General features: G+C 56.5%; 5 protein-coding genes across 5 annotated transcripts; 3 read left to right on the top strand and 2 right to left on the bottom strand.

Annotated features, from left to right (window-relative positions):
- Positions 1 to 804: 804 nt before the first annotated feature.
- Positions 805 to 3,754, top strand: FAM110D (family with sequence similarity 110 member D). The gene is made up of 2 exons (XM_060142758.1): positions 805 to 909; positions 2,709 to 3,754. Exons 1-2 carry the CDS (start codon positions 902 to 904, stop codon positions 3,613 to 3,615), a joined length of 915 nt encoding a protein of 304 aa, XP_059998741.1. The 5' UTR covers positions 805 to 901; the 3' UTR covers positions 3,616 to 3,754.
- A 1,244-nt stretch (positions 3,755 to 4,998) lies between these two features.
- On the bottom strand, positions 4,999 to 8,544 carry C2H1orf232 (chromosome 2 C1orf232 homolog). The gene is made up of 4 exons (XM_060142760.1): positions 8,414 to 8,544; positions 7,010 to 7,093; positions 6,801 to 6,898; positions 4,999 to 5,370 (listed from the first exon to the last, which is right to left on the bottom strand). The coding sequence occupies exons 1-4, from the start codon at positions 8,495 to 8,497 to the stop codon at positions 5,058 to 5,060; spliced, it is 579 nt and encodes a 192-aa protein (XP_059998743.1). The 5' UTR covers positions 8,498 to 8,544; the 3' UTR covers positions 4,999 to 5,057.
- Positions 8,545 to 9,785: 1,241 nt separating this feature from the next.
- Positions 9,786 to 10,769, top strand: ZNF593 (zinc finger protein 593). The gene is made up of 3 exons (XM_060142757.1): positions 9,786 to 10,091; positions 10,327 to 10,389; positions 10,480 to 10,769. Exons 1-3 carry the CDS (start codon positions 9,892 to 9,894, stop codon positions 10,619 to 10,621), a joined length of 405 nt encoding a protein of 134 aa, XP_059998740.1. The 5' UTR covers positions 9,786 to 9,891; the 3' UTR covers positions 10,622 to 10,769.
- A 315-nt stretch (positions 10,770 to 11,084) lies between these two features.
- On the bottom strand, positions 11,085 to 11,699 carry ZNF593OS (ZNF593 opposite strand). Its single transcript, XM_060142756.1, has 2 exons — positions 11,544 to 11,699; positions 11,085 to 11,258 (listed from the first exon to the last, which is right to left on the bottom strand). The coding sequence occupies exons 1-2, from the start codon at positions 11,586 to 11,588 to the stop codon at positions 11,112 to 11,114; spliced, it is 192 nt and encodes a 63-aa protein (XP_059998739.1). The 5' UTR covers positions 11,589 to 11,699; the 3' UTR covers positions 11,085 to 11,111.
- Positions 11,700 to 15,795: 4,096 nt separating this feature from the next.
- CNKSR1 (connector enhancer of kinase suppressor of Ras 1) lies at positions 15,796 to 26,259 on the top strand. The gene is made up of 21 exons (XM_060140986.1): positions 15,796 to 15,928; positions 18,778 to 18,935; positions 19,038 to 19,219; positions 19,798 to 19,882; positions 20,306 to 20,347; positions 20,427 to 20,531; positions 21,261 to 21,320; positions 21,433 to 21,501; positions 21,784 to 21,885; positions 21,972 to 22,042; positions 22,134 to 22,210; positions 22,354 to 22,460; positions 22,539 to 22,569; positions 22,982 to 23,154; positions 24,011 to 24,084; positions 24,248 to 24,319; positions 24,587 to 24,660; positions 24,809 to 24,870; positions 24,952 to 25,051; positions 25,143 to 25,324; positions 25,611 to 26,259. The coding sequence occupies exons 1-21, from the start codon at positions 15,877 to 15,879 to the stop codon at positions 25,863 to 25,865; spliced, it is 2,133 nt and encodes a 710-aa protein (XP_059996969.1). The 5' UTR covers positions 15,796 to 15,876; the 3' UTR covers positions 25,866 to 26,259.
- The last annotated feature ends 549 nt before the right edge of the window (positions 26,260 to 26,808 follow it).

Below are 26,808 nucleotides of genomic sequence, written 5' to 3'. Positions count from 1 at the left end.
GGTCGTTGAGCTCTGGGTACTGCAGAGTTTACCCACTGGGGAGAGAAGAGGGGCTCTCTTGGAACCAGCATTGTGGAGCCAGGGCTCCCCCTGAAGACATGAGGTGTCAAATAAGCTGTGCTAGCTCTAGAATTTCCCAATGGGGGCAGAGAAGGAAGGGGGTCCTTTACCCAGGCTTGGCCCCAGAATCATCCCTTCATCACCCTCTTCCCAGACAATCCCATTTGCCATCAGAGGACCTTGAGCAGAGGCAGCTCCAATGGGCTCCCTTGTGACCTTCATGACAAGACTTGCTGGGAGGGGCTCACCCGGCACATCTGCAGCACCACTGCCCCCCGCCTTTAGGTTGCAGATTCCTGGCCTCACCCCTCGGGAGAGCAAGCTTGACACCATCCACACACCTGGACCAGGACAGGTCTAAACCTGCTACAGAGGGAAAAAGCTGGTTAACTAGAACGCTGCGCCTTCTCATCTGAATGAGGATGACCTGCCAAGGCCCAGCAGAGGGGGCTGACCCCACGTGAATCGCATGTCCCCACCCCAGGCTCTGGAGGAGGCTTGGGAATCAGGAGACCTTGTGTGGGGTGCTGGCTGTGCCCCAAGCTCACTGTGCCTCTGTGCAAATCACTTAACCTGTCAGGGACCGTATGACCATCTATAAAGTAAAGGAGCTGGACGTGGTCCAAAGGTCCTCTCCAGCACTGAGACTGTGACCAGGAAGGAGTTAACAGAGGCCAGGCTCCAGGTCAGGAAGGCAAGGGTTAACCTGGGGGGGTGGAGGCTCTCTTGGCTTTTCCTGTGTAGAGTGAGGTTTGGCTGCCACCAAAGTTACTTCCAGTCCCTGCTGTCCCTCCTGCCTTCAGTCTGGACCTGCCTGGGGACCCTGGCATTCAGCCTCACCATGCAGAGGTGAGTGCATCCTGAGCCCAGGGCTGGGGTGGGAGGGCACCCAGGGACCCAAGGGCAAGGAGGCTGGCACCAAGCCAGTGAGCACAGTCCCCTAGCCTGCATCTGCATCCAAAGCCAAATGCTTGGGCAAAGTTCGGACCACTAACCCCAGTACCGGGAGAGGGTGGGCAAAGGGATGGCGGGCGCAAAGATGTCTGCCAGCCTTCTAGGGTGGAATGTCTGTGGTTGGGCACCAAGGCAGCCCAGAAGGCAGGGAAGAGGCAGTGGACAGCAAACTATTTTGGTCCCTGTGTTTAGGAACTTTTTATAGCCGCCTGCTCAGGGCTCGGAAGAGGAGGGGACGGGAGGGTACCCTTGAGGTCAGACAAGCACAGTGCCCTCCTGGGACCTTGGAATCTGACCTATTGCCAAGTTTAGTCCTTGGGAGGCAGGAAGGAGGGCACTGCCAGGCTTTCCTTGTTGCCTAGTTTCCCAGTCACCAACTACCTATGGACTGACTTGCTAGACCCTAGATGGGTGTGTGTGTGTATGTGTGTGTGTGTATACACACAGGCTGCCCTGGGGTGGGTAGGGTTGGCAGTCTCTGCCCCAAGGCCCCTTACCAAGGCTCCCCTTCCCCCATCCCTGGTAAGTTCTGTTCCTTTGTTGCCTGCAGACCCGAGGTCTCCTCAGCCCCCAGAACTGATGTGTCCCTCTCAGCTGAATGGAGGATGGGGGGAGCAGGGAAACAGGGATGGGGTAGAGTGTACTGAGCCGTGTGGGTGGCCCATTCTGTTACTGCCAGGGGAACTGTCAGCTCTTGATTTACAACCCCTCCGGCCCCCCTTCCCCAGCAGAAGGGAGCTGGATGAGAAGGGTCACGGGGTTTTAGGACGAGGGACCCTGAGGGCAGATTTCTGGGAGCGCAGGTTATTGGGAAGAATTAGTGGAAGGAAATTTTTAGTGAGATAAGGGGCCAATCTCTAGCAGAAAGTGCTTGGTTTTATAGCAGCAGGAATAGAAGCAAAACATAGAGGAAAGTTTTGATAGGCAAGTGAGATACTCATTTGGAACTAGTTCTGGACTGTAAAGCAAAGAGATCTGGGTTCCCATCCTGGGCCCAAACTCTCAGTAAGGCCTGAACAAGCCTCCTCCTCCCTGGGCCAGTTTTCTCTTCTATGAAATGGAAATGCAGAGGTAAACAAGGTATACAGTTGGGCATTGTGGAATTCCCTTCGCAGGGGCACAGAGCAGGTGGCAGGTAGCTGGCTGAAGTGACCTGGTGACCACCTCCCTCTCTTTCCCTGATGGCCCTGCTGGGCCTGGGCAGGGCAGTTGGCTGCAATTACTGGAGGCTCCTACCCTGTGGTTATATCCCTGACCTCTGTGTTTGGGGGCGGGATGGGTGGGTCCTGCTGGAGCCAGCATGTGGCTGGGAAGCCTCCTTGTCTTGGACTCAAAGTTGCTAGGTTGGGAAGAGGTATTTTTTCCGGTTGAGGCTACTGTCGGGAATTGGGCAGGGACCAGCCCCATTTCCTTTTCCAAGTGTCCTGCTTGCTGATGCCTGCTTGGCATGGCCCTGTGGCCAGAATGAGGCACCCTCAAAGGGGCATCTGCTTCTGGGTGGCCAGGGAGCCCCTGCCCATTGTCTCTGAGGGATGGGCGTGGGAGGGATACCTGAGCCTCTGCCCCCTGGGCATGGCACCTGGCTGACTTGGATGGGGGAGGGGTGGCTGGCTGAGCCTATTCCCAGGAATGCCTGCAGGAGAGGGGCAGGGACATTTCCTACTCTCCCCCTGACCATTCCTCTTTCTCCACAGGTCCCAGGAGGCCCCAGCCAATTGCTCTCAGCTCCTCAACTATCTGCCTACCTCCAGTGGCTTATGGGGCACCGTCCTGCCCAGTTCTGCTAAGATGCTCCTGGCCTCTCCCTCCACCCCATCCAGGGGACGGACCCCCAGCGCTGTGGAGAGGCTGGAGGCCGACAAAGCCAAGTATGTCAAGACGCACCAAGTGATAGCGCGACGCCAGGAGCCAGCTCTGCGTGGGGGTCCCGGGCCGCTCACCCCGCACCCCTGCAACGAGCTGGGGCCCCCTCCATCGCCCAGGACGCCCAGACCTGCCCGCCGGGGCAGTGGCAGGCGGCTGCCAAGGCCTGATTCCCTCATATTCTACCGCCAGAAGCGCGAATGCAAGGCTTCAGTGAACAAAGAGAACGCCAAAGGCCAGGGGCTCGTGCGTCGCCTCTTCCTGGGCGCCCCCCGAGACGTCGCTTCAAGCAGCCCAGGCTCAACGGAGCGACCCGCGGCTCCTGGGGGTTGGGCTGCGCCCCAAGATGCCCCAGACGCAGCGGGAAAGCGGGCATTGTGCCCCACGTGCTCGCTGCCCCTGTCGGAGAAGGAGCGCTTCTTCAACTACTGCGGTCTGGAGCGCGCGCTGGTGGAGGTGCTGGGCGCCGAGCGCTTCTCTCCGCAGAGCTGGGGCGCCGACGCCAGCCCCCAGCCCGGAACGTCGCCGCCGCCCGGCTCTGGGGACGCCAGCGACTGGACGTCCAGCGACGGCGGCGCAGAACGCCGGGACCGTGCGGAGTGCGGTGGCTCGGAAGCGGCGGGCTCGGCGCGGGACGGGCGCCCCCAGGTGTCGGTGGTGGAGCGCAACGCGCGCGTCATCCAGTGGCTGTACGGCTGCCAGCGCGCCCGCGGCCCGCCGCGCGAGTCCGAGGTGTGACCGCCGCCGCTCGTGAGCAGGCTCTGGTGGAGTCCGGGGTCCGGGGAAGGGCAAGGGGTGAGCGCGGGGCTGGACCCAGGCACGGGCGGGGACACCCTGCCTCTCACGCGCCGGGTGCTTTTGGGCAAACCCTTCCCTTTTGATCTCGGTTTCCCCTCGTGAACCTTGGGAGGATGGGACAAAAAGATCCCGAAGGCCCTTCCCAGCGCAGGCGGCGGACGGGGAGGGGGCGGCCTCGTGGCCCCTGTGGAGGCCGGGAGGCTAGTGAAGACTGGGCGAGTGAAGACTCGGGTGGGAGATCAGAGAACCTGCTGAATAAAGTCAAAAAGTTATTTAAAGGAGTCGAGAGGCTGGATTACAGAGCAGACGCGCGAGGGTTTTGGAGTGTGGGTTCCAGGCAGACTGTGCCTCTCGGGACCGCAGACACACCCCTCGGTGATCAAAGTATATTTGAAATGGTCACAAAGCGCTTGGCAAAGTTCCTGGCATATAGGAAGTGCTCAATAAACGAAGCCGCTATGACCACCACCGAATTAGTACTAACACTATTATGATCGTCTCCGCCACCGACCCCCTCCAGGAGGGTCCAAATTAGAGCTGGGAGCCAGGAATCGCGCGTTTGGGGAGTTTTGGGGAGGGGTCTGCTCCAGAAATCTGGGGTTCACCAGCCCCTGAAGGCTCCCGTTCCTGGAGCTTTGCTACCCATTTTGGTTACTAGATATGAAGGGCTGAGATGTGGAGGATCCAGAATCGAGGACAATAAAGGACTCTTCAAACCAGGCCTTTGCAACCCGCAGCCTCACATCTTGTCACCGTCTTCCTTTCCCTCAAAGACAAACAAGGTCACCTGTTTCCTCACACGTTCACACCTGTAAGTCTTTGTTCACGGCCTTCTCCCTTTGCCTGGGTTACCTTCCCCTTTCTCTCCACTCATCCTTCTAAGATTACATATACGCATTCTCTCTCAGGAACTCCTGAATTTCCCAGCCGGGGTCATCTCCTCTGAGCTCCCAACTACAGCCTTATTTTTGTGCCTCAACTTGACCCGCTGGTAGTCTGGGTTCTCTTGTTAGTCACTGACCTTTCCCCTAGTACAGGGACAGCCCACGTAGCAAGGCCACAAGAAACGTTTGTCAAATTAAAAGGGGCTGGACAGGGCGGCGGGACTTGTCCTTTAGGGTTCCCCAGATTCCTGGAAAGTTGTACCCTAAATCGAACACAATCTACCCTGATACCTAAGAGGTCTCTGGTCATTTTCTCCTTGTACGTTTGTGGGGGGAGAAGGCGAGGACCACTCCAGCTGGACCCTGCCCTGAGGTTGCCCACCCAAAAGCAGCCTTCCCCGCCGTATGGAAAAAAGCAGGCGGTCACACGAAGTGTCGGGCCAGGGTTTTTTTTTTATCGTGGGAGGGGAGGAGCGGTCGCCCAGTTAGGCCGGCAGACTAGTCGCCCTTGGGCGCAGCTTTCACCCTCATCTCGGCCAGTTTGTGGGTGAGAAAGCCCCACTTGAAGCCGGCTGCGGGATCGGCTTCCCGCGGCTCGGGGCGCTCGGCGGCCTCGTCCCCGGCTTCAGGGTCCCGATCCGGAGTGGGTTCCGCGCCGCTCAGCATGGACGCTGCCGCCGCCTGCTGCTGCTGCTGCTGCTGCTGCTGCTGCTGCTGCTGCTGCTGCTGCCACCTGCTGGCGAACACGTCCCAGAACCCGGTCCCGCGCGTCTCCGCCGCCTCCTGAGAGGAGGGCTGCGCCGCCAGCGGGCTGCAGGAGAGAGGCGGGGTCAGGGGCTGGCCGAGAGGCCCCGGAGAGGACAAAGGACAGGAGGTGGGGTCACGGGACCAGTAGTGGGGCCAGTGGGGCCAGTGGGGCCCGGGTGAGGTCAAGGGCAGGAGGGGCCCGGGAGACTGGCGGCAGGGCCTGGAGGCAAGGGGAGGGCTCAGAGGCATTGGGAAAGGGGGCTGGGGTGGGACAGGGTCAGGGGATTAGGTGAGGGGTCTGGGAAGAGGGGACCGGGATCAGGATCCCTGGGGAGAGAGCTGGGGTCAGGGGTTTAGGGTAGAGGAGAAGGGCGAGGCCAGAGGAGGCGAGCCAGAGGCGCAGGGTCTGGGAAGGTGGAGGAGGAGGAGCCCTGAAAGAGGGGCGGGCGGAAGGATGCGAAGAGACTGTGGGACCCGAATGGGAACGTTAGATCCGGGGAGGGGGCGGGGTCAGACTCTGGGGGCGGTCGTTCCGGAACCCGAGGGCAGAGCCCTGGGGAAGGAGACGGGGCGGGGACAGCGTTCTGGCTCCGGGATGGAGGAAAAGAGGGTCCAGAAAAATGAGGGTCGCTGGGTAGAAGGATGGGTGGAGCGACCCCGAGGGAAGGAGAAAGGCCTAGATCAAAGGCTTACGGGAGAGGGGAACTAGGGAGGTAGCAAGTAGATGTGGGGGAAAGGGCAATCAAGGAGCAGTGATGAGGCTTGAGGTAGGGAGAGGGGGTGAGCGGGAGGGAGAAAAGGAACCCTGGGGCAGGAGAGATGGGTGGGTCAAGGGGAACCTAGGGAAGAAAGGAATAGGGGAATGCCAAAAGGGAAGTGTGACTGGGCTGGAGGAAAGGGCAGAGATGAAGTGTGTGCCAAAATGGAGCTAGGAGGAAGACAAGGCCCCGGATCTGACCCTCTACGCCCCCAGCATCAAAGACCTGCTAAGACAGTGGTTCCTAAACTATTGTCCTCAAGTCTTCAGGGAGCTCGCTGAAAATATAGATACCAGGCCTCAGTCAACACCGGCTGAATCAAAATCTTTGAGGGAGGGTCTGGGAATTTGTGTTTGTCTCAAGTTCCCTGGGAGGATGAGGGTTAGACCAATACTTGGGAACCACTGATCTGAACCACTCGCTGTTCCAAACACCTAAAACTTCTCTCCTGGGTTCCCTTCTTCTAGGGAGATGACCCCTCCCACATGGATGGGGAGAGAGAGCCCGTAATACCTTTTAGCATCTCAATCCCAACAGCTGGTAAATTCCTCCTGAGATCTAACCTAATCTCCCAGATATGCTGATTGGGCCTCTTTCCTGCTGAGAGAAACAGAAACAGCCAGGGGCTGGCCCTCCCCAGTCCTCCGTAGTCAGAAAGACAAACAAACCAGAGGAAAGGACATGAGAGAAGGGGATCCCCAGGCCCATCCCAGACCCCCTCAACACACACACGTACTGGTCAGCACAGGGCTCTGGTGGCAGCAGCTTGTCCTCGTCTTCTTTGTTAAACAGGGACGACATTGTCAGCCAGCCTCTCACCCCAACCCCCTGAACCTGGGAGAGAGGGGCTGGGAGTCAAGGAGGGCCCCCAGCACCACCTCCCAGGACTCCACAGCAGCTTCTGCCAGGCTCCCCAGGGTTGGGGTGGAAGAAGGGAGAACTCACCCGGCGGGCCAGCTGTGACATGGGATTGAAGGCCTCTTCAGCTGGTTCTGCTGCTTCAGACTCCACTAACGCTGGGTTCTCCTTCTGGGACACAAGACCCCTACCCAGCATGAGAGAGGCCCCAGAGGAATATGACTTCCCTCCCCCACTGCTAGCCTGGTACACATAGACCTGGCACCTCCAAACCCCATGGAACAAGACGCACACCTAGGCCCCTGACACCCTCCAAAAATACACGCAGCTGTACCTCTACGCAAATCTACCTGTCACACATTTCCTGTACAGTCAATGCCCGCAGACACCTTTGAGCTCACATACTGCCCACCCACAGACACATGCAAAACATGTGGACAAGGGCTTGCACGCCAGTGTAGACACACACCTGTACAGGAGCGTGCCTCCGCATGGCTACAACTCTTCCCCTGTATGTACACAGATATATGTGCTGTGAGGCACCTACACAAGGACACTTACACAGTTATACCATTCACACCTGTGCACTTCCACAACTGAAGACAGCTGCACGGAGGCCCACTCACAGCACACAGAACCTCTCCACTCATCCAGACACCAAGACACAGATGTTCACACACACCCAAACACACACGCCATACAAACATAGTACCTGCGAATGCCTGCATGCCTCTGTAGACTTCTGCCCCAAAAAACACACCTGAAAACACCTGTAACCAGTTCACACCTGCACACACACCTTAAATGGGGGTTCCACATGGACGCCAATCCCAATACTGACCCACAGACACTTCTACACAGGGCCAGCCCTAGACACCAACCTGTGTAGACAGACACGTGTTCACACTGACATACACACACCCCAGCACTAGTTCCTGCCTCTGCCATGTCTGTTTGTGCAATTGCCATTTATCGCAGCCTCCAGAGGTAAGGCTGTTTTGGAGCCTTTTCAGTTTTTCTTTTTAAACGTCAGAATAAACATGGTCCAAGTATGGCTCTGTTCTGTTGCTGCTACAGTAACCCTCAGTGTACAAGTGCCACTTCCCCTACTTCCCGGGGGCTTGCTTCCTCTCAAGGTGAGTCATCCTGCTTTTGCTCAGCTCTGCCCATTAGAAAGTTGTGTCAAGCTGAGTGTATCTGTGTGGGTACTGTGCATTGGTCCTAAAAGGATCCCTTCCGTGTGGCAGCCCTTGAGATCTTTGGAGACAGTGGCCACTCTTCCAGTGCCCCCCAAGTCTTTTCTTCCTTGGTTTTCTGGAACGTCCTGACTTTCTGACACTGCACCGTGCCGTTGGTCATCCATGAATTGATAGTTGCTTCTGTACAAATCTCTCTTTCTCTCTCTTTCATAGCTAGTCCCTTGCCCTTAGTATCTTTCACTCCTGCTGCCCCTCTGCCCATGCCCCACCCAGCAAGCAGGATACTACCCACCTCCTCTGCCGGGTCCTCCTCAGATTCCCCACTCAGGGTCTGTAGCACTTTGGACTTGTAGGTTTTCCAGAAGGTTTGGTTCATGGCTGCAGGGGAAATGGGCCTGGCACCCAGGCACAGGAAGCACCCAGTGTGTCTGGCTCCAGGAACTTGGTGAGGCTGAGAGCCTGTCCCAGGGATCAGGTGACCTCATTAAAGATGCACCAGCCTCCCCAGATGGCACAGTGCCCAGCAGGTGAACCCGATCCAAAGGAGTCTGTGGTAAGAGCCAGCTTCTGCCACTTCAGCCCCTCGTCTTGACCCATATTCGCCAAGTATAATGAAGACTCCCTCCACAGAAGCCTCCTTCCTGGACCTAGGAGTTCTTGAATTTGATCATTTGGAATGGCTCCAGAAATATTCTCTTCCATTCACGAATTCCATTTACAAAGTCCTTGGGCTCAGGACCCACAGTGGTTCCCCCTGTGACTGTAGCCATACCAGCTGTGCCCTCAACAGGGCTCTGCCCTATGTCTGCACTCAGCCTCTGTGAACTGGAGTGGGAAGGTCCCAAACGCTCCCAGTCGGTGCCATGGGCTTACATTTCACCGCTTTGTCTGGGCTGGAAACTGATTCCTCTCCCCAGGGATGCACGTGCTGGTCTCCCTGTTTCCTGGCAACAGGTTCCAAAGAACCGGAGCCCCTGAATTATTGCTGAGTTCCTCTGGTCAGCCTGGAAGGCACCAGGCTCTGGTGCATGGGAAAAGGCTCTCTGGTCCTCTCCCCACTCTGAGCACACAACACCTGGGCTGTATCTCTCCCTTTGATGCCAGCCCACGCCTGGGAGTCCAGGGCTCAGAGAAGGGGCTCAAAGATGGGAGGTCCTTCTGTGAGCATCTCCTTTTCTTGTGAGAGGAGCCGACCCCTCTTGAGTCTGACAGTACGCCTAAGCACTGTGATCTCTGGGGAGGAACAACTGGGGAGGGGTGAGAAGTGGCGAGGGCTTTCTCAGGGACTAGAGGTATTTCTGTGGGGGCCGGGATCCCAAACTTATTCACTCTCGTTCATTTATTAATTTATTAACATCACAGACATTTTTCAGTGCCTCCCAAAGATGCAGCATCCCCCCCCACACGCGCAACGTGGAGTCTAAGATCTGGGAACCAGGAAGGGGTGATAAGGCCAGAGGACGGTGCTGTGGGCCAGGCGGGGCGGGCAGGGCAGCGGACGGGCCGGCATCCCCCCAGGGCACGCACCACCCTGCCCTTCCAGCGACGGAAGAGGACGCTTGGTGGGGCCCGGCCCCGAGCTCCGTCACTGACATCGACGGCCGCCTGGGGGCGCTCGAGGCGCGGCCCGCGCAAGTGACGTCATCAGAGGCGGTCTGGCTGAGCCTGATCATTCCCAGGGCGTCACAAGGCGTCATTGAGCAGTCCGGAAGCGCCCACACGTGTTCTCCCAGCTCGGCTCTGGGACCCCTAGTCCTGCTGTCACCCGCCATGGGTCGCTCCCGCCGGACGGGCGCGCACCGAGCGCACTCCCTGGCCCGCCAGATGAAGGCGAAGCGGCGGCGGCCGGACCTGGATGAGATTCACCGCGAATTGCGGCTCCAGGTTGCCGCACGGCCCCAGCCAGACCCAAGCGCAGAACCCGATCCCGACCTGCCAGGGGGCGGCCTGCATCGCTGTCTGGCCTGCGCGTGAGTTACGGCCGGGCCCAGTCTGAGGAGGAGAAGGGTCTGCGGGACGGGCCGGGGGTGTGAGATCCGGGTCCCGGGACGCGCAGGGTCTCTTCTCCTGGGACCAGTGGGTCTGCCGGCCTCCCATCCCTTCAAGCCCGGAGCCTAGCATCAGGGAATGAGCTAGGGTCAGGGAAATAGGCGTACCTGAGAGGCATCACCTTCTAACTATCCTCCTTACCCCCCATCCCTACAGGAGGTACTTCATCGATTCTGCCAACCTGAAGACCCACTTCCGATCCAAAGACCACAAGAAAAGGTATGAAGTAGTAAGGAGAGGATTGATGGATGTGTCCCGGGCAGACAGGGCTTGCATCTGGTCAGCTCTCAACTCCTATTCTTTTTCCAGGCTGAAGCAGCTGAGTGTGGAGCCCTACAGTCAGGAAGAAGCAGAGAGGGCAGCGGGTATGGGTTCCTATGTGCCTCCCCAAAGGCTGGCAGTGCCCACAGAAGTATCCACCGCGGTCCCTGAGATGGACACGTCTACCTGACATGGCCTGAGGATGCAAGGCAGAGGAGCTGCCCATGGACAGTGATGCAAGGGCCAGGCTGTGAGAGACTATGCCAGTCTCTTTTGGTTTGGGAAGTAGATGGCCTCTGCCGGGTGCCCTCCCTCCCAATAAAAGAACTGGATAAAGAGAGCTTGCCTCTGACTCACTAACCTCCAGGCCACTCCTCCAAATTCAAGCCCTGTAAGGGTTTCTCTCTACTCCTGTGTACAGGGCCCAGGGTGTTTGCTCCCTACTTGACTCAGCTTTAGAATCTGCATCCTTTCCTTCCCTCAGGGGTTCTAGCATCTGAGCTGAAGCCCCCCATTGCAGCCCAGGTGTGTGGGGAGGATGGGTAGGATCAGGTTTATACTACCTTGCTTCCAATGAGGGCAGGGAGTGACCCCCCCTCAGAAAAGAAGTAGGCTTCTGAGATTGTAGCCCCCGCGAGTCACCTACCCCCCAGGGCCCAGGTGAGAGGCTGCCTACTTCATCATGGAGCCTGTGGCGGCCGCTGCTGCCCCACCATCTTCCAGACAGCATAGCAGGAGCCGCCCAGCCCGAGGATAGCCAGCAGTGCAGCCACGATCCCCACCAGCGGACTCCGGGGCTCTGCCTTCAGGTCCCCGGCTATCTGCATCTGGAGGTGCACAGAGGGTCCACCTGAGGGGTCAGCTGAGACTTCTGGGAAGGTGGGGGGTGGAAAGGGGCTGAGAAGCTACAGCTGCGGCAAGGAGATATGGATACCATTGCTGCCCCAGGGAGATTCCACCCCAATCTCTCTCGCTTCACTGCCTATGTGGGCTATGTGGGCCCTGGCTGCTCAGGCGGCAGGGAACGTGACAGCCTGGCTGCTGGGTATCATCCCAGCCATGGTAGGGGGAGGAAGGGGTCGGTCCCAGAAGCCACCATTTGGGGTGCTTACCTGTAGCACTCGGAAGTAGCCAGGTGTCAGGCGTCGAAATCGCATGGTGGGTGCCGCTAGTCCTCCTGATGTCCTGTGGGATGGAAGCAGGAATGAGGACCAGTGGCGTTCATGGTACCAAGAAGCGGAAATCAGGACAGAGAGGATGCTCACCAGCGTCTGCCTTCCCAGGTCTGGCAGGGGGCGGGGCAGCTAGACCTTTAAATCTGTCCCTTCCCCCTCCTGCCCGCCCTGCCAGCCTTAGGAGCAGCTGTCAGGAGAGATCAGCATCAGGCCTGAGCAGCACCTCCCCCACCCACCAGGGAGTCCAGCCCGGGTAGGCAGGAGAGGCCTTGCCTGGCAGTGTTGAGAAGTCTCAGGCCTGGACCAGGTATGGGAGCGCCTCCCAGCCCTAGTCGTGGCCCTAACCCTACCTCAGACGATTGGATGTCACCAGTCAGCTCTCAGCAAAGGAGGGGTTGGGTGCCTTATTAGCACCCCCTCCGAACAGGAATAGGCCTTTTTCACTTGGTTTCTGTTGGATCAACCACACCTACCTTGGGGGAAGGCACATTCCACCCCTTTCCCCAAGATGGAGTTCCTGTAGGGACTTCCTTACCTCAGCTTGGGGACAATAATAAAAGATCTGCATCTTAAGAAAGCTATCTGAGGGCTTCCCTGGTGGTGCAGTGGTTAAGAATCCGCCTGCCAATGCAGGGGACACGTGTTTGAGCCCTGGTCCGGGAAGATCCCACGTGCCGCAGAGCAACTAAGCCTGTGCACCACGTCTACTGAGCCTGCGCTCTAGAGCCCGCGAGCCACAACTACTGAGCCCGTGTGACACAACTACTGAAGCCCACATGCCTAGAGCCTGTGCGCCGCAACAAGAGAAGCCACCACAATGAGATGCCTGCAAACCGCAACGAAGAGTAGCCCCCGATCGCCGCAACTAGAGAAAGCCTGTGCACAGCAGCAAAGACCCAATGCAGCCAAAAATAAATAATAATAACATTAAAAAAAAAGAAAGCTGTCTGAGGTGTGCTAAAAAATAGTAGCTGACTGGGAGTTCCCTGGTGGCCTAGTGGTTAGGATTCCAGGCTTTCACTGCCATGGCTTGGGTTCAATACCTGGGTCCTGCAAGCCACGTGGTGTGGCCAAAAAAAAAATAGTAGTTGACTGCTGGGCATTATTTGTATGATTTCATTTGGTATTGATTAACTCATAAAAATGGGGGGACAAGCATATTTCCAGAATAGCATGTAGAGTATCTGCATATAGAGAGAATGGAAGAACACCCAGAAAACTTAACAGTGGCCCAAGCTGGGCAACAGGATGGGGACATGCTGGGGAAAGGGCATGTCCTCCTTCCACTTAATGACCTACTGTTATCGCTGAAATTTTTACAGCAAATAGATCCAAAGACCTTTCATAAACTCACAAAACTACCTTCAGAATAGAAGCTGCCGTTTACTGTGCCCCTCACTGCCTATAGCCCTGCCACGTGTTGGGGACCCAGAGTAAAGGCACTGGTGTCGTTGTTAGGACCCCAGTCCTTTACAGGTATCTGAGTACACGTGGTGAGTTCTTGTTGGTTTCTCCCCTACAGGATTGTGAGTTCAGGGAGGGCAGAGGCTGGCAGGCTTCTCCCCTCTATCTTATGCCAGCTCAGGGTAGGTGTTTGATGAAATCAGGATGGTGGAGATAGGTCTGTGTTTATTGGATTTCCCCAGAGTGCCACAGGGAGGCCAGTGTAAGAAGAGGCAAAAACATTAAAGGGGAAAGCACCGAGGAGTGTTAAAGGGATACACACAGTGCAGCATATGAGGACGTGAGGCCAAGGACAAAGCCAGAGAGGCGAGGGCCAAATTGCAAATTGGGAGCCTACTGGTTCACAAATGAGGGAGCAAGTCCTATGGGGACCTGGTGAACTGGAGTCCCCTTGAAAGGAAGCAGCCGACGACGTGCACTCGTGTTTGATGCCACGTGTGAAGGTGGGATGGGGTGAACAGAGCTGGCCAAGTTTCAGAGAACTCAATTTGTATGTGAAATTGTTAAATGATGACAAAACACACACACCACATGGACGTCTGTGGGCCAAATTCAGACTTCAGGTCTCTGGGTGCCAATCAAGATCATGACAGCCTTTGGAGGCCAGGTATTGGGGCGCTGGTAGAGATTCCAAGTTAGGTGACACAAAGGGGGCAGGCCTCCCAGGCCCCTCCCCACGGAATTAAAGCAATAATAACTCATATCTACCTCATATTACAGATTTCAAAATATTTAAAAGACATCCTCACAGAGCTAAGGTCTAGTCACACACCCCCCAGCCCCTGGGTTTTAGAGAGGAAGAAACAGGTTCAGAGAGGTGTAAGGGGTGGGCTCAGTCACATAGCAAGTGGAACTGATTTTTTTTTTTTTTTTTTTGGCTGCCCTGGGTCTTAGTTGAGGCACACGGGATCTTTTATAGTTGCAGCATGTGGAATCTAGTTCCCGGCAGGGATCCAACCCAGGCCCCCTGAATTGGGAGCATGGAGTCTTAACCACTGGACCACCAGGGAAGTCCCGGAACTGATTTTTTTTTAAATTGAGATGTAGTTAATTTACAATGTCTTAGTTTCAGGTGTACAGCAAAGTGATTGTGATATATATATATATATATATGAATACATATTATATATATTTTATTTTTTTCTTTTTTTGGCTGCACCACATGGCATGCGAAACTTCCCTGAGCAGGGATCAAACCCGTGCCCCCTGCAGTGTAAGTGCAGCGTCTTAACCACCACCACCAGGGAAGTCCAAGAATATATATATATTCTCGCATATATATTCAAATTCTTTTCCCTTATAGATTAGCACAAAATATTGAGTATAGTTCCCTGTGCTATATAGTAGGTCCTCGCTGGTTATCTATTTTATACATAACAGTGTGTATGTTCATCTCAAACAAGTGGAACTGATTCTGCCTGATTCCAAAGTCCTGGGAGTCCCCTGGCCTGGGATGACGATAATGATGATGATAACTGCAGACACTTAGTCTGTGTCAGACATTGCTCTAGAGGAAGGCTCTTAACCTGGGCTTCCCAACTCAGGGGGCCTATAAACTTGCATGGCAAAAAAATTATATATTTATTTTCACTAACCTCTAACTAAAATTTACCATTTCCTTCTTTATGGATTGAAATATTAGCAGTATCTGTGGCTTTGTCACCAGTAGAAATCACAGATATTTTCATATCAAATTGTAGTTATCACAAGTATCCCAAAATATCACTTACGCTCATAACGATCTCAAAATGGTGACAGTTATTAACCCACTGCTAAATCACACTGTTTCAGACATTCCTGCAGCATAGCTGCCATTGATGGTGCCCAGTAGAGGGTCAGTGACCAAATGGTGAATGCATCTGCTCTCACATTGGTCACCCAGCTTATCTGTTACTCTCTTGCATCCCCTATCTGTAGGTGTTTGCTGATCAATAAGTGCAAGGAGGTGAGTCAGAGACCACCTCCACAGTTCGGTGTTATTCATGCTGAGTAACAACATGCTGATCATTAGAAAAGGAATTTAATTTGCCAGTCTTGTTATTTAATGCTGATAAATGCATACTACTATATCATAAATTTGTGGGGTTTAATATATTTTGATAACTGTCCTCCTTGTAATCTTCAGCATTTTGCTTTATGCTTTTAAAAGCCTCATTCTAAGAAACTGTCCAGGGTTTCCACCAGATTGCCAAAAGGGTCCACGGTGCAAAACAACAGGGGGCTAAAAACCAGTTCTAAAGGTTGTAGAGCTATTAACACAGGTACTCTGCATAGCAGCCCTCTGAAGTAGGAACTATTATATCCATTTTACAGACAGGGAAAGTGATGCCTGGTGGGTAAGCTTAGCCCTTGGTCACACAGCTAACAAGCTGCCAGGTCAAGATTTGCACCCAGGCTCTGGCTTCCTAACCTCTGCGCTTTGCTGCCGTGCTCACTGCTCACTTTTTGGCCCCTTTTTGAGGCGCCTTGAAGGTCAGGGTCGCACCCTGCCATTTGAGGCCAGTTTTGGGCGGCGATCCCAGGCCAGCTCTGAGGTCCCCTGGGTCACACATCAGTGGCACCACCCCCAGGTCTGGCAGCCCAGCTGCCCTAGGATGCCTGAAGGGCAGGGCAGGAGGTGGACAGGCAGTAGGCCAATGGCTGTCACAGCACCTCACCTAGCCAGCTTTGTGGGCCCAGGTATGCTAGTGGCTCCGCCCCCAGCCCAGCCCAGCCTCTCCCCAGGTCAGAGCTCTGGGAGCGGAAATTCCTGCGCGGGCGAGACGGAGCACGGAGCGGGTGCGGATCCGAGAAGCCGAGCTTGGCCATGGAGCCAGTAGCGACCTGGACCCCCGGGAAGGTGGCGGCTTGGCTGAGAGGTGGGTGGGGCTGGGGCAGTGTCGGGCTTGAGGGGCACTGGGACGGGGAGAGGAAAAGGACAAAGGACGTGCCGAGTCTGTCAGTTGGTTAGTCAGTCAACAAGTATTTACAGAGTGTCTGCCGTGAACCTGGCAGAAGGATAATGGACGTGACCCGGGGGGGGGCCCCCCCGAGGACCCAGAGGAGGTCTCCCATCCCCCCAGAAGCCCAAGAAGCCTCCAGGGTGGCAATGGGGAGGCAGTGGTTGTGTAAGGAACACAGACGGTGTCTCCCCAGCTGCCCGCCCCCACTGTATCTCCTTCATCTTCCCTCTGCCCCAGGGCGCAGTGGGCTCTTATTAAACGTATTTTTCAGAAGCCGAAAACTACACACTGAGCCAGGAAGTGATTTGCTGAGGCTTTGGAATAAGGCCGGTGGGGTGTCTTTTCCCTTCCCCCCACCCCGAAGCTCCCAGTGAGAGCGGAAGCCCCGGCCTGACTGGAGGGGTCAGCACAGCCCCTCCCTAGGCCTCCAGGGGGATGAGCCCAGTTGGGTGGGAAAGGTCCCAGACTGTCAGCCAACTCAGAGAAGCGAAGACCTTCTGACCTGCAGCTGGGAGCCGGGAGGTGAGTCAGGACACTCCTCCTACAGGGAGGAGCCAGAGTGGAGGGGGCTGCCGGAGTCCACTGAGGGCAGGCTCAGGGTGACCAGCCCCGGTGAAAGCAGGGATGCAGGGCTGGCATCAGACTCCCAGACTGAGTTCCAGGCCCAGCCCCTCCACTCACCAGTTCTGTGACCACAAGTCTCAGTTTCCCTATCCATCAAATGGGAAAGGCAACTCTGATCTCATGAAGTGAACCAAATAAGACAACCAGGTTGAGGGCCTGGCACGTGCAGTTCCACATCAGGGTCTGTTGGGAGGGAGGCAGCACAGCACATTTGCTGTGTGCACAGGGAGGTGCTCGAGGGCCCAGAGCCACGGAGCTACAGGTTCACGAACTCCTAGTCAAGTGCTCTTAATGTCACACAGGGAATGAGGGAGAGCTATTGATCACAAAAGACCCTGGCTTGGAATGGCAGGGGTTCCTTCAAAGAGTGAGAAAGCTAACTGTTAACCTCCATTTGTATGTTTTCCCACCTGTGGAATGAGGGTAACAGTATCTCTGCTTTCTAGATTCGGTGAGGATTAAATGTGTTAATATGTATAAAGCCCTTAAATTTTTCCTAACACATAGTAAGCATTCACTAGATATTTTTCTTACTTGTGAGTGTCTACCTTGTAAGAGGCCTGGGCTGGAATGAGAGATGAACACTTGTTTAAGGCCCAGTCCTGGCAGAGCTCGTGATCAAGTAGGAGAGCTTAGTGCTTTGATGCAGGGGTTTGTGGAGGTGCAAGGGGCAGTGAGAGCAGCAGAGGACCCCAACCCAGCCTGGGGAGTTGTGGAAGGCTTCCTGGAAGGAGTAAGATGGAAAAGGACGTGAAGGAGCTGGAAGAGCACTCCAGGCAGAAGGAAGAGCACATCTGAGGACCCTGAGGCAAGACAGCATTCCAAGAGCTGCAGGGAGTTAGTGCTCTGGATCTGAAGTGTTGAGTTTGAGGGGCTGTGCGCCAAGAGATGACTGTAGAGGCAGGTGGTGGCCGGATCATACAGGGCCTTGGGGATCACGGTAAAGAGTCTGGCGATAATAATACGGGGGCTGTTACTGTCTACCATGAACCAAGGCAGCTGGCCAAGTGCTTGACATGTGTCGTGTCATTTAATACACATGATTAGAAGGTAGGCGTTTTTATTTTCCCCATTTTATAGGTGAGGAAACTGAGGCACGGAGTAATTAAGTAATTAAGCTCAGTCGCTGTCACTCAGGTCTCCCTGCCTCCAAAGCCCCATCAAGCATGACTTCAGCAGCATCAGAACACCGGGAGGATTTGTTAATGCAAATTGCTGGGCCCTGCCCCTGAGTTCTGATTCAGCAGATGTGAGAATTCGTTTGTTTTTGTTTTTTTGGCCATGCCGTGTGGCTTGCGGGATTTTCGTTCCCCGACCAGGGATTGAGCCTTGAGCCGGGGCCATGGCAGTGAAAGCCCAGAATCCTAACCATAGTCACCATGCTGTACATTACATCCCCCAAACTGACATAAATAGAAGTTTGTACCTTTGGACCACCTTCACCCATTTCCCCTACCCCCTCCTACCCTGCCTCTGGCAATCATCAATCTGTTCTCTGTGTCTATGAATTTGGGTGTTTGGGATTCCACATGTAAGTGAGATAATACAGTATTTGTCTTTCTCTGATTTATTTCTCTTAGCATAATGCCCTCAAGGTCCATCCATGTTGCTGCAAATGGCAAGATTTCCTTCTTTATGCCTGAATAATATTCCCGTGTGTGTGTGTGCGTGTGTGTGTGTGTGCGTGTGTGTGTGTGTGTGTGTGTGTGTGTGTGGCATCTTCTTTATCCATTCATCTGTCAGTGGGCACTTAGGTTGTTTCCATGTTTTGGCTATTTCTCTTTTTTTTTCTTTTTGGCCATGCCACACGGCTTGTGGGATCTTAGTTCTCCGACCAGGAATTGAACCCGGGCCACAGCTGTGAAAACACTGAGTCCTAACCACTGGACCACCAGGGATTTCCCAGAATTTGTATTTCTAACAAGTTTTCCAGTGAGGCTGCGGCTGCTGGTCTGGGGACCATCCTTTGAGAACCACTGCCCTATATGACCCTACTTCTCAACTCAGTAGGCTTATTTGTGAAATGGGCAGGGCAGAACACTGCCTGGGTCTCAGGGTCATTAGGAGAAGGACTTTTGCACTGACCAGAAAGGCCTTGACACCCCCTGGCTCCCCCATGCTGACCCTCGTTCTTCCACCAGGCCTCGATGATTCCCTGGAGGACTATCACTTTGAGGACTGGGAGCTGCCTGGCAAGTACCTGCTCCAGCTCTGCCCCCGAAGCCTGGAAGCTCTAACTGTGTGGCCTCTGGGCCACCAGGAGCTCATCCTGGAAGGGGTGGAACAGCTCCGGGCCCTGGTGAGTGAATGGCGGCCACACTGGCTGCAGCTTCCACCCACCTTGGGGTGCTGATGGGGGGCTGCCCGCTGCCAGGAATTAACCTGCCCTTCTGTGGTACAGAGCTCCGGGCTACAGTCAGAGAACCTGCAGAGCCTGACAGAGGGGCTGCTGGAGGGGATCCGGGTATTCCAGAGCTTAGTCCAAGGTCGCCTGGGGGGCTGTGCTGAGCCTCCTGCAGATGTCCTCAGCGCGGCCATGGAGCTGGTGCATGAGGCCCGTTCCCTCCTCTTCTGGCTCAACAGGTACTTCGGTCTCCTCCTAGGGTCTGAGTAACTGGTGAGGGGACCCTTCTCATCCTTGGCTTCCTCTGGGACCTGGGAGAGAAAAATAGAGCTTTGCTCTTGTTCAGCTATAGTGGAACTGGGCAAAGAGGTTAATTGGTCTGTGTAGGGGCCCTGGGTTGCCTGGGTTCCCACCCCACCTCCTGCTTGTAATCATGACAGTCACATCAACAGCATTATATAAAGAGCTCTCTACCCCCTTCACTGGCCGCTGCTTGTCCCATAGGTCCCAGCTCTAATGTCACCTCCTCAGGGAAGCCTTTCCTGTTACACACTCTCAGAGCTCCCTACACTTCACAGCAGTAGAAGTTAAATCATTATTGATGTAATTATATGTTTAATGTCTGTCTCCCCAGTGCCTAGAACAGGGCCTGGCATTTATTAGCCACTTGACTAAGGCCTTTAGATGTATCAGTCATCTCCTTTACCCCAAATCAAAACCCATCAGAGTCTCAGATGTGTAGCCGGTGCAGGGTGGTTCAGTGGCTTGACTGTTAAGCTCAGTTCCCTAACCACTGCTCCATCCTTCCCTCTGCCAGGTACCTCTTCTCCCACTTAAATGACTTCTCATCCTGCCAGGAGATTGGGGAATTGTGCGGGGAGCTGGGCCAGGCCTTGCAGGAGGTAGGAGAACCAGAGGCCAGGCTTGGCCCAGGCTGTAGAGACCAAGTCAGGCTAGAGCTTTTTATAACTTGTGAATCAGCACAGGATCAGGTGTGAGAGCCGGAAGAGGCGAGGGCAGAAAGAGAGGAGGCCCGGCCACTGGGTAGGGGGTGATGGGGGCGTGGGAGCTCCTAGCTGGTGAGGGCAGCACAGGAAGTCTGATTCTCAGGAGGGGGTGAAGCAGGGGAGGGCATGTGTGGTGACTTCTGGGGGCCTGGCGTCCGGGGGATGAGACCTTGGGGCGAAAGCTCTAAGGCCATGTAGTTCTGGGAAGGGGGCCAGGGTACGGGACGCCGGGAGGGACTGCAGGAAATCCCCCTGCCCTCAGGCGAAGGCAGTGCGCCCTGCTCAGGGCAGGCCCCTGCTCTCTCACTCTGCTTCCAGGACTGTCCAGCGGCTGAGAAGGAGAGCAAAGTCTTGAGGATTGTGAGTCTGGGGGGTGAGTGGGGTGTGGGGATGGGGTGGGACGGGGCTCAGGCTAGACATCCTGCTCTCCATCCGCCAGAGCAGCCACGTGGCCGGGATCTGCCACAACATCCTGAGCTGCAGCCCAGAGGAGCTGCTGGAGCAGAAGGCCGTGCTACAGCACGTGCCGCTGGACGATCCTTCGGTGAGCCCTGACCCCTCAACTCTCACCCCTAACCCCTCAGCAGCCTTGTCTGGGCCCTGAAATCTGGTTCTAGGATCCTATACTGAACCAGAATCCTATACTGTCACAGCTGGAAGGCCCTGTTTTTTTCTTTTTTTGGCCAAACCGCGTGGCATGTGGGATCTTAGTTCCCCCACCAGGGATCAAACTTGCGCCCCCTGCAGTGCAAGCATGGAATCTTAACCACTGGACTTCCAGGGAATTTTTGTACAGATGTTAAAGGCCCAGGGGACTTCCCTGGGGTCTCACCGTCATTCAGCCCCTTCTCCGGTCCTGAGGGGCTGCAGCTGGTGTGGTCTCAGGTGACACATCCCAGCCCTGGGACACGGACCTAGGGGAGAGGGGAGAGGACATGAACTTTTTTGCTTTAATCTTTGACCAGTGGGAAAACCGGAGGCCCCAGCCCTGCCCTGTCCCGCTCCTGTCCCTGAGGTATGAGATTCTTCAGGAAAGTTGCTGAGAATCTCATACCTCAGAAGTCTGCAACCTGCTCCCCTCAGCCCTTAGGGGAGGAAGAGGCAGAGCCCAGAGAGGTGCAGTGGTGAGCCCAAAGTCACATGACAAGTCGAGCGGTGCCAAGCTGAGGCCAGCTCTCTCCCCCATTCCACTCACCTGTGAGTCCTGGTGCCTAGCAGGCGTCCTGGTCCGGCGGTCCCCACACCCTTAGTGACTGCAGCCTCTGCCCTGCAGGGCCTGGAGATCTACACCACCAGCAACTGCCTGCACTTTGTGTCTCGAGTGGGCACCCAGGTGAGGCTCCTATACCCTTCTCAGGCGCCCACCCCCGTGGCCCTCCAACCTGCCAGCCAAGCCTGCTTCCAGCCCCATGAGGGTGCACTCTCTGAATCCCACCCCCCACCAGGTCCCCACTGATTCCCGGCTGCAGATCCTGCCTGGAGACGAGATTGTCCAGATCAATGAGCAAGTGGTGGTGAGGGGAGGGGAGGAGCGTGGTGGGAGGAAGGGGGTCCTGAGTAGAACTCAGGTTAGTGGGTGGAGAGGTTCCCTTGGGGAGACCAGGGCTGTGGGAGCTGCCTTCCGTGAAGCCAACCAGCTCACACAGGTCAGAGGGGCTCGTGGAGGCTTCCTGGAGGAGGACAAGGTGAGGCTGAGGGAGTGCTCCGAGGCCGAGGGCTGTCGGGTTGTCTCAGAGCCTCCTGCCCAGTTCAGTCCCGCCCAGCATCCCTGCCCTGCCCTCTGCCCTGTCCCCCAGGTGGGCTGGCCCCATAAAAACGTGGTGAGGGAGCTGCTCCGGGAGCCAGACGGGGTCAGCTTAGTGCTGAAGAAGGTCCCAGTGCCGGAGACACCCTCACAGGTACCTGCTGCCCACCCCTGCCCCCAGTCTGCTTTCAGACCCCTGTCTGTCGCCAGCTCCATCACCTGTTTCTGATTATTCCTCAGACCCCTCCTCAGGCCCCAGGCCCCCCACGCCCAGTGAGCCCATCGCTGGCTTTGGCCCTGCCGTCTCCCAGGTGACAGGCTCGGGCCCCGGGTAGGTCTTGGCCCCAGGTAGGTCTTGGCAGGTGGGCCATGGCTCACCTCATCTCTCCCTGATCTCTCCAGGGCCCCATCGGAAGATGTCTTCACCTCCGACCTGACTTCAAACCCAAGTCCAGGACCCAGCCCTGCTGCCTGGACAGGTAATTTCAAAGTCCCACCAGTCAGCAGATGCCCTGGACAAGGCATGTGGGCTGCCTGACCCTGGACTCTTACACCCCCACCCTACCACTGGGCCCGGTTCTGAGCTCAGGGACACTCCCTCTCTCTCCTCCCTCCCTGACAGCCTCGACCTCCCTTGACCCGGAGCCCCTGCCTAGCCCCCATGCACCCTCAGCCATACTCCTAGCTGGGGTAGCAGATGCTCCAGAGCCCCCAGAACACCCTGACAAGGTAAGCTCTGGGGCTTAGCAAGGAGGGGTCTGTGGCTTTGTACCCATATGCTTCTCTAACCTCCTGTGGTCCTTTCAGAGTCCTGTCCCTGGCCGCAAGAAATCAAAAGGTATGAAATGCACCTGACGGGGTGCCCTTCAAGTCTTTACAGTGCTGGGCAAGCTCTTACAAGTCTTTACAGTGCTGGGCAAGACCCGCCCCCGCTACCAACACACACTTCACACACAGCCTCTCCTAGAAACAGCTCTGTTTCTGGGGTCAGACAGACCTATGCTCCCAGCCTGGGCCTCTCGCCAGCTCTGTGACTTTGGACAAACAGCTTGTCCTCTGATCTTCAGCTTCCCTGTCTCTAAAATGGGAAGAGTCATCCCCACCTCAGAAGTGACACGTGTCACATTCTGAGCCCAGAGCACGGGTTCAGAAATATCAGCTGGGGGTGCTCGTGGGGGGCAAGGGAGCAGGTTGGGGGTCCGGGACACCCCGCCAGCCCCTCACTGACCAGCCGCGCTGTGCTGCTGCAGGCGTGGCGACGCAGCTGAGCCGCCGGCGGGTGTCCTGCCGGGAGCTGGGCCGGCCTGACTGTGACGGCTGGCTCCTGCTGCGTAAGGTGCCCGGGGGCTTCATGGGCCCGCGCTGGCGCCGCGGCTGGTTTGTGCTCAAGGGACACACGCTCTACTGGTACCGCCAGCCCCAGGTGAGACCCCATACACACACAGGTAAGCAAGTGAGTCACCTCAGGGCCTCGGCTCTTGTCCCTCCTCCACGGTCCACTCCCATCTGTGGTCGCAGGTGTGCCCCAGTGTTCCTATGTGTAAAACGGGGACAGTCTTCAGAGAGAACTGAGCCGATGTATGTATAAAAGCGGTCTGGAAAAGGTATCACAGGCCGGGTAGAATCTCTTTGGTTCCACCTGCCTTTCCTTCCTCTTCTGTTAATCTGTTCATCCTAGCTATGGGCCGTTCAAGCAATTGTTTATTCATTCAACTAACATTCAAGGTGCCTACTGTACACCCCAGCTCTGGGCTGGGCCCTGGGACACAGGGAAGAATTGGACCGTTTCCGTTACTCAGGCCAGTGGGGAGAGGGATGAATACAGACTCAGGGACAATATGGGAACACATACTATGATGGCAGAAGAGCCAGGGGTGGGTGGGAACCCAGCAAAGGTGGCTAGTCCACCTGAAGAGTGGTGAAGGCTTCCTGAAAAATCAATGCCTGAGGGTTAGTCGGATGGAAAGGAGAAAGAAGGCCAGGCAGGGAAAGGAGCAAAGCAGCTTTGTCTGTGCCTGTGATGGAGCAAATGCAGGAGGGGGCTCCTCTTCCTTGATTGTTTCTCTGGATATCTTTGGCTCCCCTTGCCAGGCTCAGAGGCACCCCTTGGTCACACCTCCTGACCCCAGCCCAGCTTCCTGCCCTGAGCTCTGGGCACTGAGAGATGAGCGGTTAGAGAGCCCAGGAAATGCCCTCTCCCCTCCCCCACCCTCAGGAGCCTGACTGAGCCTTGAGGGTATTGGGGCTTCAAGCTGACCCTCACACTGTGATCTCCCCAGGATGAGAAGGCTGAGGGCCTCATCAATGTCTCCAACTACAGTCTGGAAAGTGGACAAGATCAGAAGAAAAAATAGTTAAGTCCTGAGGTGTGACAGGCTGGGGGTGGGGAGAGAAAGGGAGAGGTAGGTGACAGGAGGGGTGGGTGGGGGCGGCAGGTAGCTGGGATGCCCCGTCCAGCCTCTCTGTGTTCTGGATGGGCACCCCCAGGTGAGTGAGGCCCCTCTGCTCCCTGGCAGTGTGTTCCAGCTCACCCATAACGTGTACAAACCCTTCATCTTCGCTGCTGATACCCTGACGGACCTGAGCATGTGAGTGCCACCCCCTTCACCTCCACAGCTTGCATGGGCGTGCCCGGGGGTCTGGGCTCAGGAGCCTGGATTCAGAGCCCAGCTCTCTGACAGGGCTCATCAAGACACTCACTCCTCTAAGCCACAGTTTCATCTTCTCTAAAATGGACTAGTAAGAATTCCTATCTCTCAGAGTTGCTCTGAGGATTAAATTAGAAGATGATACAGGCGAAAGCCTCGGGCGTACAGTAAGTGGAAACTCCCTGAGACCCATTTGCCCCTCCACAGGTGGGTGCGCCATCTCATAACCTGCATTTCCAAGTACCGGTCTCCAGGCCGTGCCCCCTTGCCCCGAGAGGAAGGTGGGTGCCTCACAGGGCTGGGTCTCTCCCTGAGCCTCTGCCTTCCCTGGGATGGGGGCTGGGAGCTCAATTCCCCCGAGCCCACCTCCTGGCCTGCCCAAACCCTGTGAAGCTGAGTGGGTTCCCCAGCCACTCTTGTCCACCCCAGACTGCTACAGTGAGACGGAAGCAGAAGACCCCGACGATGAGGCTGGATCCTGCTCAGCCTCGGTGAGTGGGAGCTGGCGCGGGGTGAAGAGCAGGGCGTGGAACTCAGACTGATACCCTTCTCTCCTTCCACCCTGCCCCCAGCCCAGCCCGGCCCAAGCTGGGAGTTCCCTCCACGGAGACACATCACCTGTGGCCGCCCTCACGCAGGGCAGCCCACGGACCTCCTTCGGCTCTCCGACAGGTGCCAAGCCAAGCCGGGGGGGCGGGGGTGCTGGGAGCCGAGATGGAGGGCTGGGGGCAGGCACACGCTCACCCTGCTTCCCCTCCCACAGACAGCAGCGAAGGGGCCCTGGAAGGAATGGTACGGGGGCTGAGGCTGGGTGGCGTGTCCTTCCTGGGCAGGCCGCAGCCCCTCACTCACGAGCAATGGCGGAGCTCTTTCATGCGGCGCAACCGAGACCCCCAGCTGAATGAGCGAGCGCACCGCGTGCGGGCGCTGCAGAGCACGCTCAAGGTCGGCGGGCGCAGGGCACCATTAGGGGCTGGGCTCGGGGGCGGGCACAGGGCACCATTAAGGGCTGGGCTCGGGGCTTTCGGCTCGGTTCCTGGCCCTCAGCCCTGGGCTCTGCTGTGGACTGGGCTGAGTTCTAGGTTCCTGGAACCAGGCTCTCGATTTGAGGATGGGGGCCGGACCGGGCCAGGTGCTGGGTTCTAGGCCACTGGACTCCAGAGCTAGCTCTGGACTCAGGCTCTGCTCGCTCCCCGGGTGATCATGGCCCTAACCCCTACACCTCTTCCAGGCAAAGCTGCAGGAGCTGCAGGCCCTGGAGGAGGTGCTAGGCGACCCCGAGCTCACTGGGGAGAAATTCCGCAGGTGGAAGGAGCAGAACCAGGAGCTCTACTCAGAGGGCCTGGGGGCCTGCGGAGTGGAGCGGGCTGAGGGCAGCTCCCAAGTCCCGAACTCTGACTCCAGGGAACCGTCTTCCCACCCCCCACCCTCTCAGCCTGAGGAGCACTCCTGCCTCTGCCCCCTGACCCCAGAGAGTGACCTCTGACCTCCTGACTTATAACTGGCCAGTACCCTAGTTCCTGACCTCTGGCCTTGAGGACCACCTCTGACACATCTAGGACAGAGCATCCCTGCATTCTGTTCCAGTTTGGAAGTAGTGCTTGTCCATGGTTCTGTCCCAAGCTGACTGCCTCTGCCTGAGCTGCTGCCATTTCTGCTCCTCCCTCCCCTGGAGTGGGGTGAAGTGAAGTGAGCTTTGTGCCAAGGAAGGAGCAAGAGGCAGGCCGAAAGAACTCTCTCCTACCCTGTGCTCTGTGGGGTCACAGACCTGCCCCCTCCGCCCCGCAGCACTTCATTTGCCAAGCCATTCTGTATGGGCGTTCTTCACTTTACCCAGGAGATGCTTTTCAACTAAATAAAGTCAGTTTCTTTAACAGAAATCTACATGTGCCTTTGACTTCTGTATTAGAATCTGGAATCTGTTTCCCGGAGGGGACTGGGATGAAAGCTGTCAGAGGGGGGGTGAGTGCTTTTGGTAACTAGCCCACTGTGTGGCCCACCAGCCTGGGCTCTGTACCTGAAGCCCCATGCCTTCCAGGGTGGTGGGGACTTCTACCCATGCCCATCTCTCCCCAGCCCTTCAGAGGCCGGAGTGCTCTCCTGCCCCATCTCCAGGGGCGAAAGGTGAAAAATAAGAGACCAGCCTTTCACTCTACAGCTGGGGAAACGTACCTTCCCTGGAAAGGCGGCCAGGGCTGCAGCCCTGGAGACTGGAGTGGTGGGATGGGGTAGCTGGTGGGCAGGGTTGCAGGCTGAGGTCTGCTAGGAGGAGGACCACAGAACGAAACACCTTTCTCCTCTTCTCTCCTTAGCCCAGTCCCACCTCCAGCTCCTAGATACAGAGCAGGGACCCGCCCCTGTGTCTCCATCCAGGCTGCACAGGAGACCTGACCTGCTCTTATCAGCCTCTGACCTCTGACCCCACCCAG

Source organism: Lagenorhynchus albirostris, chromosome 2 (assembly GCF_949774975.1).
Source record: "Lagenorhynchus albirostris chromosome 2, mLagAlb1.1, whole genome shotgun sequence".
In the NCBI taxonomy this organism is placed as follows: Eukaryota; Metazoa; Chordata; class Mammalia; order Artiodactyla; family Delphinidae; genus Lagenorhynchus; species Lagenorhynchus albirostris.
This window is presented reverse-complemented; position numbering and strand designations above follow the sequence as displayed.

Coding starts and splice junctions, on each gene's coding strand:
- ZNF593 (XM_060142757.1), top strand. CDS start 9,892: ATGGGTCGCTCCCGCCGGACGGGCGCGCACCGAGCGCACTCCCTGGCC. Junction 10,092..10,326: donor CATCGCTGTCTGGCCTGCGC/GTGAGTTACGGC, acceptor CCATCCCTACAG/GAGGTACTTCATCGATTCTG. Junction 10,390..10,479: donor TCCAAAGACCACAAGAAAAG/GTATGAAGTAGT, acceptor TTCTTTTTCCAG/GCTGAAGCAGCTGAGTGTGG.
- ZNF593OS (XM_060142756.1), bottom strand. CDS start 11,588: ATGCGATTTCGACGCCTGACACCTGGCTACTTCCGAGTGCTACAG. Junction 11,259..11,543: donor GCTACTTCCGAGTGCTACAG/GTAAGCACCCCA, acceptor GTGCACCTCCAG/ATGCAGATAGCCGGGGACCT.
- CNKSR1 (XM_060140986.1), top strand. CDS start 15,877: ATGGAGCCAGTAGCGACCTGGACCCCCGGGAAGGTGGCGGCTTGGCTG. Junction 18,936..19,037: donor TGGAACAGCTCCGGGCCCTG/GTGAGTGAATGG, acceptor TCTGTGGTACAG/AGCTCCGGGCTACAGTCAGA. Junction 19,220..19,797: donor CTCCTCTTCTGGCTCAACAG/GTACTTCGGTCT, acceptor TCCCTCTGCCAG/GTACCTCTTCTCCCACTTAA.
- C2H1orf232 (XM_060142760.1), bottom strand. CDS start 8,497: ATGAACCAAACCTTCTGGAAAACCTACAAGTCCAAAGTGCTACAGACC. Junction 7,094..8,413: donor AGGAGGACCCGGCAGAGGAG/GTGGGTAGTATC, acceptor CTTGTGTCCCAG/AAGGAGAACCCAGCGTTAGT. Junction 6,899..7,009: donor TGTCACAGCTGGCCCGCCGG/GTGAGTTCTCCC, acceptor CCTCTCTCCCAG/GTTCAGGGGGTTGGGGTGAG.